This window comes from Triturus cristatus, chromosome 4_2 (genome assembly GCF_964204655.1).
Source record: "Triturus cristatus chromosome 4_2, aTriCri1.1, whole genome shotgun sequence".
In the NCBI taxonomy this organism is placed as follows: domain Eukaryota; kingdom Metazoa; phylum Chordata; class Amphibia; order Caudata; family Salamandridae; genus Triturus; species Triturus cristatus.
In genome coordinates this window covers 57,333,694-57,348,801 of record NC_140586.1, presented here as the reverse complement: position 1 = coordinate 57,348,801, position 15,108 = coordinate 57,333,694, and the positions used below count along the sequence as shown (strand labels likewise).

At 50.0% G+C, this 15,108-nt stretch overlaps 1 protein-coding gene across 1 annotated transcript in view; it reads left to right on the top strand.

The window, feature by feature from the left end:
* ZSWIM4 (zinc finger SWIM-type containing 4) overlaps positions 1–15,108 on the top strand; it is a 39,470-nt gene that overhangs the window by 10,612 nt on the left and 13,750 nt on the right. The window contains exons 3-4 of the mRNA XM_085600488.1: positions 13,311–13,667; positions 14,723–14,871. Coding sequence (XP_085456614.1) covers positions 13,311–13,667; positions 14,723–14,871 — 506 coding nt within the window. The remainder of the gene's footprint in view (positions 1–13,310; positions 13,668–14,722; positions 14,872–15,108) is intronic.

Sequence of the window (15,108 nt, the reverse complement as noted above, 5' to 3'; positions counted from 1 at the left end):
GCCCAAAGCATATGCAAGAAGTGAAACTCGCTAAAGTATGACCAGTAATGGCTGGCTGCCGTGAGCAAAGCGCGGCTCTGGAAGCAACAAGAGGAAACGTGCATTCAAAATAGTTACGTGTATTTGTAGAGCTGGTTCCCACCATTGGATGTCGTGTGCCCTACTGGAGTCGGCGATGTGCTGATATTGTGTGTCGCTGTACTTCCTGTATGTGAATGTATAGAAGCGGTGTAGCGTACACCGAAGCGTTGGCAGCGTTTAATCATGCCAACGACCATTATTGAGGGTTCTGTCTCTGCCGTGTGTGCTAAGGACTCGTTCTGAGACCAAGATGGCCGCCCGAGCTTCTCACCTGTCGGGCCTAGCTTGGACAAGCAGTCGAGGCCACCCCCGTGGGCGAGGTTCGACTCGATGCAGAGTTTACAGTTATTACAATGGCTCTAAACTGGACTGTCCACTTCTGTGCATTCCTGCTGCCAGCGCCCTATTTGTGTTGTGCAGATGCCAGTCGTGCACCTGAGGGAAGCCTTCCCTGCTCTGCGTCGCCTGTTGTGTGGTTCATGCGGGAAGTCCCCGCTAGTCATAAACCCGATCCCGTGTTTATATTTTTGTGTCTACTTGTACTGGTGCCCTTGACGTACCGGTACCTATGTATTCCTGTGGAAAGTCGTGCTGTGTGTGCCCGGGCTGTAGCGCTTTGTGTGAAGGAAAACGTGCACCACTACTGCCTATGCTTCGTGCATTCTGAAGAAACCCGCCCTGCTAATGCCACCGTTTTCCGTGTATTACTGACGCTTGAGAAACCCAAAACCTTTTTATTCTATAAAACCCCGAAGCATTGTCTGCTCGGTTGCATTGTGCCTTTCCTTTCTTCTCTTGTATTGGGAATGGTTGTGGTGGGTGGGGGCTGCGGGTAGTTCTGTGTAAGCACCTTTTGTCATGGCCTCCATGTTTAATGATGCTATCTCGGGGTGTGAAAGGGCGCCAAGCCCCTCTCGGCGTTGAGGTGTGGTCTGACAATACTGGCAGCGGGTGGTGCCCGGTTCTGCACACGGAGGGGCTGGGGCTCAGGCCTTGGATTTGAGCCCCCTCCCCTGCAGTCACTGCACACCCTATTGATGTGATGGCTGTTCTGGGTTTACCCCCACTCCTTGTGGGATGTCTGGGAGGTTTCAAGATTGTGTTAAATTCCGCCTGCTGTGTATAACGTTTGTCCCCAGAGAGGTGTCGCAGGGACTCCTCCCTCCCCACCCGTAATGATGCCCTTCGTCTTGAGGGGAAGGTGGAAACTCAGCCTTGCCTGTTGTGCCCAAATCGGGATTTAATATCGCACGTTCTTGTGATGGGGGTTGCCCACTGCTGATGGCTGAGAGGATTAGGTTGCTCCGAATTTCATCTCTTTAGTTAAATACGCTGTTTTGTGTGGTACGGACATGCTTCTTGTGCGTCGGTGCGCTGTACAGTAGTTTGGGGATTACATGTTTCTAAAGTTGAAAGGAATCCAAAGCTTAGCACTTTTAGGGTGTAAAAAGGAACCGGGCATATAGCATTTCTCGCCAGAGGGTGATTTTTATAAACGGCCTAAGAATCGTGCAGTTAAAATGGGTACGTTCCTGGTATTCTGTACATGGGTACGGTGGAGTGCGGAGTTTATGCCTCGCCAGGAGAGCGGGCACTGGGTGTGTTCGTAGGTGGTTTTGGGACCTGCTTAGCATAACGATCTGACTCGGCACGGGTCATGAGGATCAGTGTGGGACTCCTAGACCCACCAATCGGTGTCCGTGTCATTGAAAGGGGGCGTGGACCTCCGCACTGTCTCGCATCCCTCCTGTGCCTGGCAAGGACTTTGCCCTTTTTGCTCTGGTGTGCCCCTGAACCCATCTTGCAGAGAGGCAGGACACTATAGATCCGACAGTAATGGCGCATGGTGACCACGCCTGGCTGGGGGATATTATTTATGGGCGAGGTTATATATTGGGGAATATTGAGTATAAGACCCCAAGAAGGGTGGGCATCCCTCGCTGGCGGGCGCCGAACAGTTATGCATTTGTTAGTTTCGAAGCATGCCTGGGAGTGGGGGACGTCTGCGCTCGTTTTCTGGCAGGCACTTTGCAGGCAAGCCCTAGTCTGTTCTCGTACCTCAGGGAGGCCCGTCCGTCATTTTTGCACAGTTCTCCTACTGGGGCAGGAAGGCTTCGCGCTGGTTTCTTAACACAGCATACCGGAAGGACTCTAGGCCAGCTTGCACATGTCTGTCTGCTCATACCTTGCTAAGCGGGCAGTCCGCACTGGTGTTTCTCGTTATGCTTTACTTGAAGGGGTACAGCCAGGGCCGGGGGGCACACCACTCGGGGGGCCTCAGACCCCCAGGGAAGCTATTCAGGGCAAGGTGAATAAATATCTGAGAGGTATGGGAACTCTGAGCCCCTTCCTTACGTTCTGCAGCGAGGCCCCATGATTTTGAGTTCAGCCATCGGGGACGGCGGTCCTGTCCATTCTTCACTGGCGCGGCTCCTCGTACCTTACTTGAAGGGGCGGCGACGCTGACTAGCCCGCACCCTCTCACCCTTTTCCAGCCAGGGCCTGTCCATGCGGCTGCAGACAGGTTGCTGACTCCGCTCCTCGGTGCTGCCGTGAGGTATCCGGCAGGCGTGTCCGCCAGTGAAAGTGGGTGCCGTGTGTCGCACGCCGGGACCTGTCTTGCCCAGAGGTGGCACGTGGCGCAGGAATGCTCCCCTGATGACAGGCTCCTGCCACTGGGCCTGTCCGGACCCATGTTTTGCTGGTCGATGTAAACGGCAGCTCTCGGTATCGGCCCGGCCCTCCACGGCGTGTCTGAGTCTGCCTGGTCCGGTATGTGGCGGAGCGGGATAGAGGGAATCGTACCACGACTTGCATCTCTGAGCTGTGCGTTTACTTGTGTTTCTCTAGCTCGGATGTCGAATGTATTGACGCGGTACAGATGAGCATTCCTAGCCCTGGCTGCCAGTCCTTCCCTCGCTGCCCTCGTCTTCCGCTGGCACGCACGCATGGCCCCTCCTGGCCCGCTGCCTCCAACTCTCCCAGGGAAGCCCTTCCTATGTGTGATTGGGTGTCCTGGTCTGTATCGGTGTAGCCCTCTCTCCACTGTGCCGAATACTTTAAGAGCGGGGGTGCTGCCACTAATATGACCTCACTTAAGTCACAGAGATTGTGAAAAATCCAAGCATCCTACCAAAAACAAGTCTAGCAAATGTACAGCGCCGATTCAGTAGGAGAGCATTAAAGGTGTTATGTAGCTGTTGGATTTTGGAACACTACATTTTCCATTGGAATGGGCATCACATCTCCACAGACATGCGATTTTACTAGTAAACTACATAGGACAGAAATGTGCATCACCAAGTAAACTCTCTTGTTTTTTTTTTTGACCTATTAAAATATTTGTTTTATCACACTTTAGAATTGCAAAACTGTGTGCTTCGTTTGCTCTGTCCTAATTGCTGAGCTATTTACATTGTTTAAACGTTGTTGTGTGTATGAAGGGAAAGGCTGAAGGAATTTTTTTTTTTTTTTTTTTTTTTTTTTTTTTTTTTAAGTTCTTGTACCCTAGCAAGGTTGTCACCTAAGTCAATTTTTTCTAAGTAAATACCAGTTTCCGAATAAGCAGCAGTTTGTCAGAAGGCGTAGCATGACATTTGATCCTTGTCTTTAAACGCACAGCAAATGTGACTAGATAAACTGAAATTTCGTTCATTTACCTTCAGAACGCCAACATGATTGTTTTTGGGCATCTTCAGCACCCATACTTCCTGTGCCTATGCTGTGCAGTGGTCCTGCCGAAGGTTGGTGGTCCTCACCTGGTCTAATGCCTGTCCCTACGCCTCTCACTGGCTTATGGCATGCCAGCTGTGGAAGAATGCCAACCCCTGATTCAGTATACCCACATAGAATAGGGGTGTGCAGTGCTCGTTCCACCCCCCCACAATGGTTTCACCTGGCCTAGTGTCTATCCCAGTTTATGTTCGCCCCTCTACTGCAGTACAGGCACGCGCAGCTCGCCCAAGAGCTCCTAGACAGACCGCAGATTGCTTTCGCTGCCCGGTGTACTGTGGTTTTGCTCGCTGTATTGCCCTGCATCCATTAGCTGTCGTCTCAACTATCAAAAGCGTTCCTTATCGCTGGTGCATGCATGCAGAGGTCTGGTTGTGCTCCGACTTCAGGGTGAGGGGCCCTCGGCCCGTTAAGAGGCCGCTTGCACACCACCCATAAATTAGCACGGTTTTGTCGTCCACCCACCCATCCACCTGGCTCTCCTTTCTGATTTGTGCGTCGGTTCTGGTGAACGCAGTTTGGACTCCCCTCTGGCTCTGCGGTCACACTGCCTCTTGTCATGTTGCGGCTTTATTCCGATAGCCACCACCCCTGTTTCAGGTGCCGAGGGCATGGGTCTTATCAGCAATCCTTTTTTTCTGTTGGCAAATCACTGGCGATGCCGTAGAACTGGTCAGGTTGCTTTGTTGGCTTTCCTCGGTCTGTGGCTGGCTCTGCTGCCTGTATCTAGGTAGAGGTCTGTACCCCATACATGACCTTGTCTGTGGCTGTTTTGCTGTGGCCAGCCGCGATCATCTCTTTGTCTGCACTCTGGCTAGCAGTGGCCTCTATCGGTTTCTGGTTGTCTGCGATGTGGGCACCGGGGGTCCGTGCCTGCTCCTGGCCGCCCACACTAGTATGTGCTGTGCTCTCTATCCACTGGCTAGTGTCTGCCTCAGCCTCGACTGTACTGTCGGGATTGGCTGTCTTCCACACTGGACTCTGCATGGTAAGGGTAGCAAGACTCCCTCAGTGTTGATTCAGGTGGTTGCTGTGGTCGAGCAGTTGAGACTTGTTTAGAGAAGGTGTGGTTTTCCCAGACGCAGAATAACCCTTAAGATGCTCGTATTCTGTGTATCTTGCTGCTGTCTGTTTTGGTAGGTTCTTAGCTGTATGCATTGAGATCTGTGGAAACACTAACCTCTTGGCCTGCCACATGGAAGCCGTGGTCTCGGCCTCCGACATGGCACTGACGCAGTGTTCTGGTCCTGTTTGTGATGTGTGCTGGTCTTGGCCAGCGGTTGCCTGCTCTGATTGAAGGTAGCCCTTGCTTGTAAGTGGCGATGTGAGCCTCACGACTGGGAGGGAACGGGGGAGGGCGGCGGCTCAGTACTGGGGGAAAGCAACTGGAGCTTGAGGACCGGCAGACGGCGCTGGGACACCGGGGTTTGCGAGCTGCCATTTAACATGGGAAAGGGACGCCAGGTACTGGAAAGACAGTGGTAGCTGTCAGTGGTGACAGTGTCTGTACTTGTAGGGGCACCGATGGGAAGCCAGTGAAATTCTCCTTGGTGTGGAAACGACTTTAGGGGCCTTGATATTGGGGGGGCGTGTGTGGCTGCGCCCCAGCCAGTCCCCTTTGGGAACCTGGGAAGAAGGGAGACACTGGAAGTCTGGAGAGAGGAGTTGGCCTAAAGGCTAGGGCGGTCGACTTCGAGTCTCGGCAATGACGCTTAACATCCTGTCATTCTGGGCAAATCACTTCATCTCCCCGTGCCTAACCAAAATGAATGTGTGTCCTCATGTAACCTAACTGGTGCTATGTAAAGCGCCCTGATACCCGATTCGGGTCAATTTCGCGCTATATGAAACACGGCAAAAAAAAAAAGAAGTCTGTTTTGTGAAGCGGTTATGGGGGCTTCTGCACTAAGATGGCCGCTGGTGGTGAGAGGAGGTGGTAAAAGCCTCTGTATTGGTAGAGGGCAGGAGGGGGGGTCACCTGGGTACTGAAATGAACATTAAGGATTTCCCTAGTTGTGACGGGGCAGTCGAGGCCCCCTTTGTATTAGGTGGCAGCGGGGGGGATACTTTGAGAACTGTGGAAACCTGAGGACCCTTGGTACTGGGAGGACACTAGACGTTTGGATAGAGGACTGGCGGGGCGGGCAGTAGCAGCCCGCAGAGGGGACAGTGAGGCGCTTTGTGCCGATGGAGGCTTGAGGTAAGCTTGATACATTGATGTTCTCGGGAGCCTCGACACTGCCACGGCATTGGGCGCCTCGATACTGTAGGGAGCATAGAGCGTCTGACTCGGGAGGTCCTTATGACGCTTTGCATAAGACTCCCCTAGGAGAGTGAGGCTGTGAGAGGCCAGTGAAACCCTTTGTCTTGGATACGTGGGGACACCTCGTTAAAGTGGCCATCTAGGGAGCTTCGATAGTGCCAGTGGGCACTGGGAGAAATCGTTAGGATTCTCTGTATTGGGAGAGTGGGCAGTCGGCATCTTTGGGAGGGGGGGGCAATGCTGGCAGCTGCTGGGAATCCTCAGTAACAGGATCAGTGTGGGAGCCTCTGGGGGTTGGCAGCAGGCGCCTCTGCACCGGCAGGGGGCGCTGGGGGCTTCGATGCTCGACTCGAGGGGCGCAGGCACTGAATGCATGCGTATGCCTCTAGCAGGGAAGGAGTTAATGAGACCCTCGGGGAGGGGGGACGCGGAGAAGAGGAGGTGTATTGTGCAGGAAACAGAAGTCTTAATTAACCACAATCCTGTCCTGGGGCTGGAGATTGATTTCTTCATTAGGATTCATTAGAAGGGGCGGGGGAAGACGGCCTCGAGGGGGAAGGGGGAGGGAGGGGGGATTCCCTCGAGGGGGCGTGGATGATTGAGCAGGTAAAGCCCTCCCCAGGAGCAGCCGGTCTGTAGTGAACAGATGGGGTGCCCGGGCAGCCTCTGCCCTGGGGTGTATAGGGTGTCTTCGCCCCCTCCCTTATCGGCTCTCACCCCTCCCATTGTTCATCCCCCGATCTCTCGCCTCGCTGTCTGTCACTTGTTTCTATGTCCTTCGCTGTTTAGTTTGCGCTAGAATTTCCTTCTTTGTCGCTACTTTTATCTTCTACCTTAGCTTTGCTAATTTAAAAGAAGGTGTGTGTCGTTTTTCGAAAATTAATATAGATCATTAGCTGTCGAATGCAACAGGGAGCCTTAATAAGTTTGCGCATTTTTGATTCTTTATTTATTGTGAAATTGTGCCCGGTGTCGCTTTTCTTACGGTTCTGAACCCCTGGGTAAAATTCGACCACACGTCGAACTCTGCAGCGCCCCCTTAGCTCACCGAGCCAATGGCGCTATTTTCCTTCTAGTGTGTGTGTGTGTGAGGGGGCGCTTGAGGGCTCGGCAGTGTCTCGGAGGTATTCAGCCTTGCCGAGAGGCGCCTTTCTGAGTTTTGGATAAGTGAGAACTACACCCCTGTTCTGTAACTTGCTTCTTACTTGTCAAACAAGAGTTGTCTTACCCCTGGTGTTAGTGGTTCCCGTCAAAGCTTTTGATGGTTATCGGGGAGTGGGTGTAGTCATATAAACACTGTTGTTGTGCCCCCCCCTATATTCCTTTTTACGTCTGGTGCTAGCTAGGTAGGACTTTTTTGATTTCCTATAATTATGTATGCCTGTAAAGGCTTTCAGTCGGCCCTTTCCATCCATTGATCTGTTGTCATTCAAGTTTTTTTTCTGCCCACTACAGCATACAACATACAACATGGAGCAGTGGGTCGGCTCTTTTGCAAGGAACAAATCGACCCACCCAGCTATCCTTCAGCGCCATGGAATACCTTTAGTGTGCTTTTTGAGACCACAAAAAAAAAAATTGTAACCAGTTTTTTATTTTTTACTGATGAGGACTGCTCCCCCAATAATAAATTTTTATAAACAAGTTCAAAACGAGCACTAACAAAACCACAAGGATGGCAGGCTAGCTCCCTAACTATTGACTTTGCCAGTGTTCGTTGGGTATTGGTATGGAGCTTGCTTTTAGTAGATGTATCTGTGATTAAGTGATGTTCACTCTGGGGGTCAGGGCGCAAGTCACAAGGTCTTTGGTTAACTTATGAGTCAGATCTTGAGGATACTGTTTAATTTACTGGTTCTTGGTAATGTTGAGGTGGATGCCTCATGAGCCAGGGATGGTCTTTGGTAATGTTTATGTATGTGTGTTGCTGTTGAGTTGGAGACCATACATGACAGTTAAGGCATTTAGTGAACACTCCACGAGGGTGAGTGTAGTCCCAGGCTGTACTTGCCTTCGTAGAGCAAACACAAGGAGATGATGGATGGAGTGCTGAAACTTCTCAGACTCTGGCCCCCAGTCACAGATCTGGGTTGAATACATCATCATTCTTTAGCTCACTTCGCCACCCAGGTCAGACCCAGCCATATGCAAATCAGTCTTGACCCTGTGCCTCATGGGAACAGTCCAGCCCGAACTTCCAAGCCAGGTCTTCATAGAGGCTTGTGCTGCCTGCCCTCCAAAATGCGTGCATGCTGGCCACAGAAAGATATGTGCCATATACGCAAAAAGGCCGTAGGTTTTTCTAGCAGTCCACTTGGCGAAGGTTGACTATTTAGGCAAAGGCTGCTTTGCTGCTGTGATTAGAGCGAAGCAAGGTTTTGGTGAATTTGGAGTAGAGATTGGTGCCGTAAATGAATCGGAGAAGTTAGTCAGTGATGTTATTTGCCATCTGTTGATCAATCCTTTTTAGGTTGTCGGGTTTTCAAAGGGACTTGTTTGCTACTTCATTTGTGATTACAAAGTGCCTTGTGTGCTTCTGTAGATCAGAGTTAAAGAAGGCTGTGTCTGGAATGGAGAAGGACTGCGTTGGCCTTTGACGCCCAGATGGCCAGCATCTTTTTTTGTTTGCTAGTGAAGTTGAGTGGTTGCTTTGTGAATAATTGTGCAAGACTGAGCTGGCGTTTCTTTGTGTAGCATAGTTTGTCTAGAGGCCTTTTTGTTCAGTTGTGCAAGGATTGAAGCCTATTCATACAACAAAGTATAGTGCAGACTTGGTTTAAAGGGCTTCATGTGATCGTCCAGTAATAAGTACCTTTCATACATATCCTGAGTCGGCAGTGAGCCAGCAGGTAAACTGATTGTTTCAGCAGGTGTTTTTGGACATGCTGTGACCAGTGGTTCCTTCTACAGACACTCCCTTCCTTGGGCTTTATTTTAAGGACACGTCCCAGCAGGTGTTTCCTAAATAAAGATATCGTTATTGACAGCTATGGTTCCTAAATACCTCCGGGTGTCTCAGTATCCGAGTGACTCAGAGTATCACTGTGTAATGCTGTCCTGTCGCCTGTGCGACGTCATCAAATGCTTGGCGTGTTGGCTCTTGCATATAGGGGTTTTATTGGACCATGCCATGTGAAGGAATCTGGCTGTTGCAGATTAATGGCAAATAATGTGCATTGTGTACAGTAAATGTCGTGGCTGGCAGAAGTAGCCAGTCCTGTTCGGCAGCATGGGCTTTTCTTGAGTTTCACCTCTTTGAACCATAGACTGCTTCCTCGTAGGTGCCTCACAGTAAACTCTAGCTGCTTTTGTCCCTCTGCCTCACTGGCTAACAATAAATTGGAAGACGTTTTCAAACCTACCTGTGCTTCTTCTGCGACTGCCTCCGGATCTTTGGTTTGCAGCGTGTGCCCTGCAAATGTATTTATATTTTGATTTATATATGTATAATATCTCCTACTGGTGGTTGTCCGTATGTAGTTCTAGTTAGGACCTAGTTTCCATAGGAAAAACGGTTTTGCATTTGGAAAGTTTCGGGGTGATCCGTTAAGGGGGGGGGGGGATGAGAAAGGGGGGGGAGGTCAGAAAGTGAATTCCCGTTGATTCCGAATGAAATTTTAGGCATGACTACAGCCCATACCGTAGAACGGAATTACACAAAATTTAAGAAAGCTAGATATTGGTCCGGGAAGAGATTTTTGTGATTTGGTGAAAACAAATTTGTATATCTAGTTGCGCAAACCTTCACAAATCCAACAGATGTCGTGCTGAGATCTGATTGGCTGCCAACACTTCAACCAGGATGTGTTGGCGGCCATTTTGAGACTCCGACTCAACTGAGTCCCCCCGCCAATCCCCCGCCACCCCCAAAAAAAGTTACAAATAAAGAGTGGGGGGCCCGGTAGAAATACCCTGACCCCCTTGGCCCGGTGCTGGGGTCCCCAAGGACACCCACGTGGGCCAAAACGTAATTAAAAAAAATATATATCTTTCTTCGTGGCGCATTTTGTGACGAGTTCGCACACAAAAATGCATGTCTGTTTTTTCAGCCCCCCACATATGCCAGGGGCATATGTAAATCTATGTGATGGGGAGGAGGCTTATGTGGCCCCCTCACCATGGCCGATCTTAGTCCCGGGGACTGCCACCTTCATGGGGCCAGTCCAATATGCAAATTTAAGAGGGGGGCTGTGTGGCCCCCCTCTGTAGACCTTTTACCACCCTGGGGATCACCATCTCCCCGGGGACAGGCCAAATAGAGAGAGAGGTTGGGGTGCGTGATACTCTTCCCCCCCCCCACCCAGGCATTTTCGGCCCAGGGACCACCACCTCCTTGGGCGGGCCCGAAAATAACAAAGGATTGGGGCGGCACTGCCCTCCTGGAGCCATTAATGACACTGGGGACCCCTTTAGGGCCAGCTCCCCGTGTCTTTTGTCACTGACTTTTTTTTTTTCTTAGCCGATTCCACTCCCATGAATCAGTAGTGAAAAAGTAGATCCTACAGAAATTTTAAGGCACCAGCAATAGAAATTGTGCCAGGGTATGTTTTTGTAAGTAGAGTCTGCCCTCCAAAGGGATCCCTGTTGGTTTATCTGTGTGCCACCGTAGAAAGTCAATGTTTCAATTTGCTGTTTCTAGAGTTAATGTCCTAGGAATTCTCTTTTTGAACATTGAGCTCCCACTACAATTTTATTTTTAGGTCTCGCCTGACCCAGCGCATGCGCTGGTCTGGCGAGACTTATTGAGAGGGCTCCAAAAAGTGCTACCAGGCCAGCCTAGAGCTACAGTGCGCGGGCGCGCGCCCCACTTTTACCGAGATTACTTTCACTTTAGCGGCCGCAAGGCCGCTTTGATGTGTGATCGCGATCACTTTTGCGGCCGCACAGCTGCTTTGCATTGCCAATAGGTCTCGCTTTTGGGACCTTATAAGTATTTAGTTATGCAACTGATGCATAGCTAAACACTTATAAGGTCCTAAAGGCGAGACCTATTGGCTATGCCAATGCTTGTTTTATGTGCCTTTGGGGGGGGACTAGTCGACGTTCTATCTCCAATGTCTCTCAATTTGAGTCTTAAGAGCCCGTGACATTCCTACACCCATTTCTCTGGGAGTCTCTCTTTTTCGTTGCTGTAAAGTGGCTCTAAGAACCTATGCTGGTTTCTTTCCAAATGTTGTATCTCTTCTTGTTAATTAGCCCTTTAGGCTTTTCATTTTGTTCTCTAAAAACACTGTTCAGAAGGTTCGCAATGAACTGCTGTGTGTTTACGGACACTACCGAGCCGGCATATCAGTTGGACCAGTACCACCACGGAGCCCCCATATCAGTTGGACCAGTACGCCATGGGAGCGACAGGCTATCCAGCAGCGCTCTATCGGAAGAGCAGTGAGAAACTGCTCCCAACGAATTAACAGGCCGTTGTGTGAGCCTGTTGAGAGGCGACAATTGTTGGAATGGGATTAAAAAATAAACTGACTCCTCAGACCCTTCTATCGGCCTGTTATGGGTTACAAGAGGTGGGATACCTACAGGGCTTCTACCGCTGGAGCCTAACAGGTATTGATCACCTGGGGGACGTCCGGTGAGATGGGGCAGTGATCTAAAGACGGAATACAGGTGGCAGACACCGAGCGCTTCCGGTACTTATAGCTGTGACATTTCCTACGCTGCCACTTGCCAGAAGGGGGAACAGATACCAGAGTACTCTCCTCTTCAAGACTGACTTCTTCTGGCCCGATGTTGGAAAAAGCCATCTCCTATACCTACCGGAAACTCATTAACAATCTGCTGGGCCCCCTGAGAAAAGCGTGGGAAACAGACATGGGGCTCCTGGAGGAGGATGATTGGGTGGATGCACTGCAATGCCCTAGAGAGAGTGCCATTTGTGCGCACTTTCATTTGGTTCAGATCCGTATCCTGCCCAGGTCATACGCCTCTATAACATTCCAGTATAGGTGGGGTGTCGGTGACTCTGATCGATGCACCCTAGGTTGCGGGGAGGTGGGATCCTTCTTTCATATCATATGGGCCTGCCCCAACATGAACTGTTATTGGGAGGGGGGTGATCAGGATTATGGGCGCAGCCACAGGTCACCAGGTCCCACTAGAAGCAAGATGGCACATTCTGGGGATTATGGGGGGAGGAGAGTTGGCCCAAATACCTTGGGATCTGGCTTATGCCGGCCTCGGGGATTGCGAAGAGAAACCTTGCTCAAGCGTGGGGAGCAGCGGGCCCCACCGAGGGTAAGGGACGAAGAACGCGACAGGGACTGGTGTCAGCAGGCGAAAAGGGTTATTTATCAAAAAATGGGAAGAGACCTTGCCCCATTGGGACGAGTATAGGCATAGTTGGATAACATCCAGATATAAGCGCTATGAAGGAAATAAGCCTCCGGTGTGGGCGGGGGCAACAGGGGACGGAATGTTCCAAACGTAGAAACCTCTCACTATGTTATCATCCTCGCAATTCACCGACTGTTTTACACCTCTGTATTTGTAACCGATTGTAATGGTGTGCAGAGCGACTGTTTAATTAAGAGTTAAAAAAAGGTAGGGTAACTAAGAGAAGAGATTAGGTCCAGCGGCTAATTTGCTAACTTTGTATTTTTGAGGCTTGGATCGGTTTTAGTACTAGAAACCATTTAGGGTTGTGTGTGTTTTTAAAAAAAGATAAACGAACTGCAGTTAGGAAAGGCGTGTTTGACTACTATCCCATTTACACAGACCCACCCAATCCTCTTTGCATCCTGTTTCTGTAATCTGTTTCAGCCTCACCCTACGCATCGCACTGTTCGGTGTTCAGCACCTAGTTTGTGGGATGCTCTTGCTGCTGTACAATGAGACCTGCTCTGTAAAGCTTTTGGCTGCTGCATCTTGGAATTAGATGTGCTTGACCCCGCATACTAAAACTCGCGGTAACTGGTGTCTTCTCTGGTAGTTGATAATAGAGGTGGGACCAATTTATTCAAGTAGTAGTTTCCTGGCTCTCCAAACTCAAAGTGCTCCTTTTTTTAAACAAAAAAACTCAAAACTAGTTTTTGAGTAATGCTTTTACTTCTGATTGGCAAGTAAACTAGCCTGTGGTCTCCGATGTAGGTGATACAAAGTTTCTGTAATAGACATGTTTATAAGTAATCTGTATGTATGTATGTTGGTCTGCCTGCCAGATTGTGAATGTGTGTGTTCACTTTATGTGGCACTCATTGGTCTTTCCTTTTTGTCCTTGGTGTTTCAGGATTCCATTTGAGTGGTAGTGTCACTGAACCTCCAAGCCAGAATGATCCAGAGAAGGTCTATCATGTATCCATCAGCTTTGACCGCTGCAAGATCACATCAGTGAGCTGTGGCTGTGACAACCGTGACATCTTCTACTGTGCCCATGTCGTTGCACTCTCACTCTACCGCATTCGCAATGCTCGGCAGGTGGAACTGCGCCTACCTATCTCTGAAACTTTGTCCCAGATGAACCGTGACCAGCTACAGAAGTTTGTACAGTACCTGATTAGTGCACATCATACTGAGGTCTTGCCCACTGCCCAGAGGTTGGCCGACGAGATCCTTCTGTTGGGCTCCGAGATCAACCGGGTACACGGTAAGGAAGACTTAAAATGGGGAGGTAGACTTAAATTTGGCTATGGGAATTATTTCCGGTGTGATGCCTGTCAAACAGCTTCAGGTTAGCCCACATCTGAGAAGAGCAGCTCACTACCGTTTTTGTCACTCCGCTTGGTAACCACGTTATCTCAGCAGAAAGGGTGAAAACTATGTTGGGGTTGGTGAATTTTATCTTTCCCAGAGTGCCCGCAAACAGTCAGGGTTGTTGTCCAGCTGGCCCTGGATTTTGTGTACCTCTCCAGTTGGACAACATGAGCCACCCAGTCAGGAACCAGTAGTCACAGATTGAGGTCCACAGTTCCATTTGGAGGAATTAGTATCTAAACTGATCTGGTAATGTTGTCCTCTCCATCAAATTAATTTCTAGTGCCATTGGAATTGTGTGGTCAGTACTGATCTTTGAGGAACGCACAACCCACCAGTCCACCCTTCACAACATGTCTCCCAGAGCTTGTGCCTTAAGCACCATAACTCCGTCTTTATTTTTTGATTAAGACAATTTTTTTATTTTCGATGCAGTCTGTGTACTGCTCATCTTAATACACGGGAGGGGCTATGGCAGCCAGAAGAAAAGTGATGTTCTTTTTGTCATCTCATTCGAACCGACCCAAGCCATTTCACTGGCAACAGAGGTTTCGTTTACACAGCCATGCTGGCTATGCCAGGGGTGGAATTAAAAACTCCTGTCAGCCCTTGTAGTTTTCATGGCCTGTCGTAGGGGCCTTCTACCTTGACATGATCTGCTATAACTTAACTCTCTTAACATGGCGTGGTGCAGGGCGCAACAGCACTTTTGCTAATCCTTCGCCCTCCTCCAACGTAAAGCCTCCCCTGGGTGTAAAGGGTGGTTGTCTTGAGTTGCCTGTGTATTGCCATCTCTAACCCTGGTGTTCAATTAGGTTTATACATTTTTTTTCCATAGACCCGTCTCAAGCACTCACTCCTGATGTGGATAGCCTCTGTTTTCTTGTTTCTGGCTCTTTCGCTAGCATACCTCCCTTTGAGCAGTCTTTTTGTTTGCTTTTCTTCCAGGAGCGCCAGATCCCACGGCTGGAGCGGGCATCCAGGATGATAACTGCTGGCACCTGGACGAAGAGCAAATCCAGGAACAAGTCAAGCAACTTCTGTCCAACGGGGGCTACTACGGGGCTAGCAAACAGCTGCAGTCCATGTTCAACAAGGTACGGTTGCCTGTGCAGCTGCCGCTCTAGCTGCACTAACCCACGCCACCAAGGCAGCACCACATTCTGCAGCCCTTAAGTGCTCTGCCTTCTCTGTACATGTCTCATATTGGGAGGCAGGCAGGCAGGATCCTGCCCTTACAGGAACTGATGCTCGGGTTCTTGGTCTGCTGATTAGCCTTCCAACTAAGGGCAACATTCTGCTGAAGCAGGTCAAGAGAACAACTTGCCTGAGAC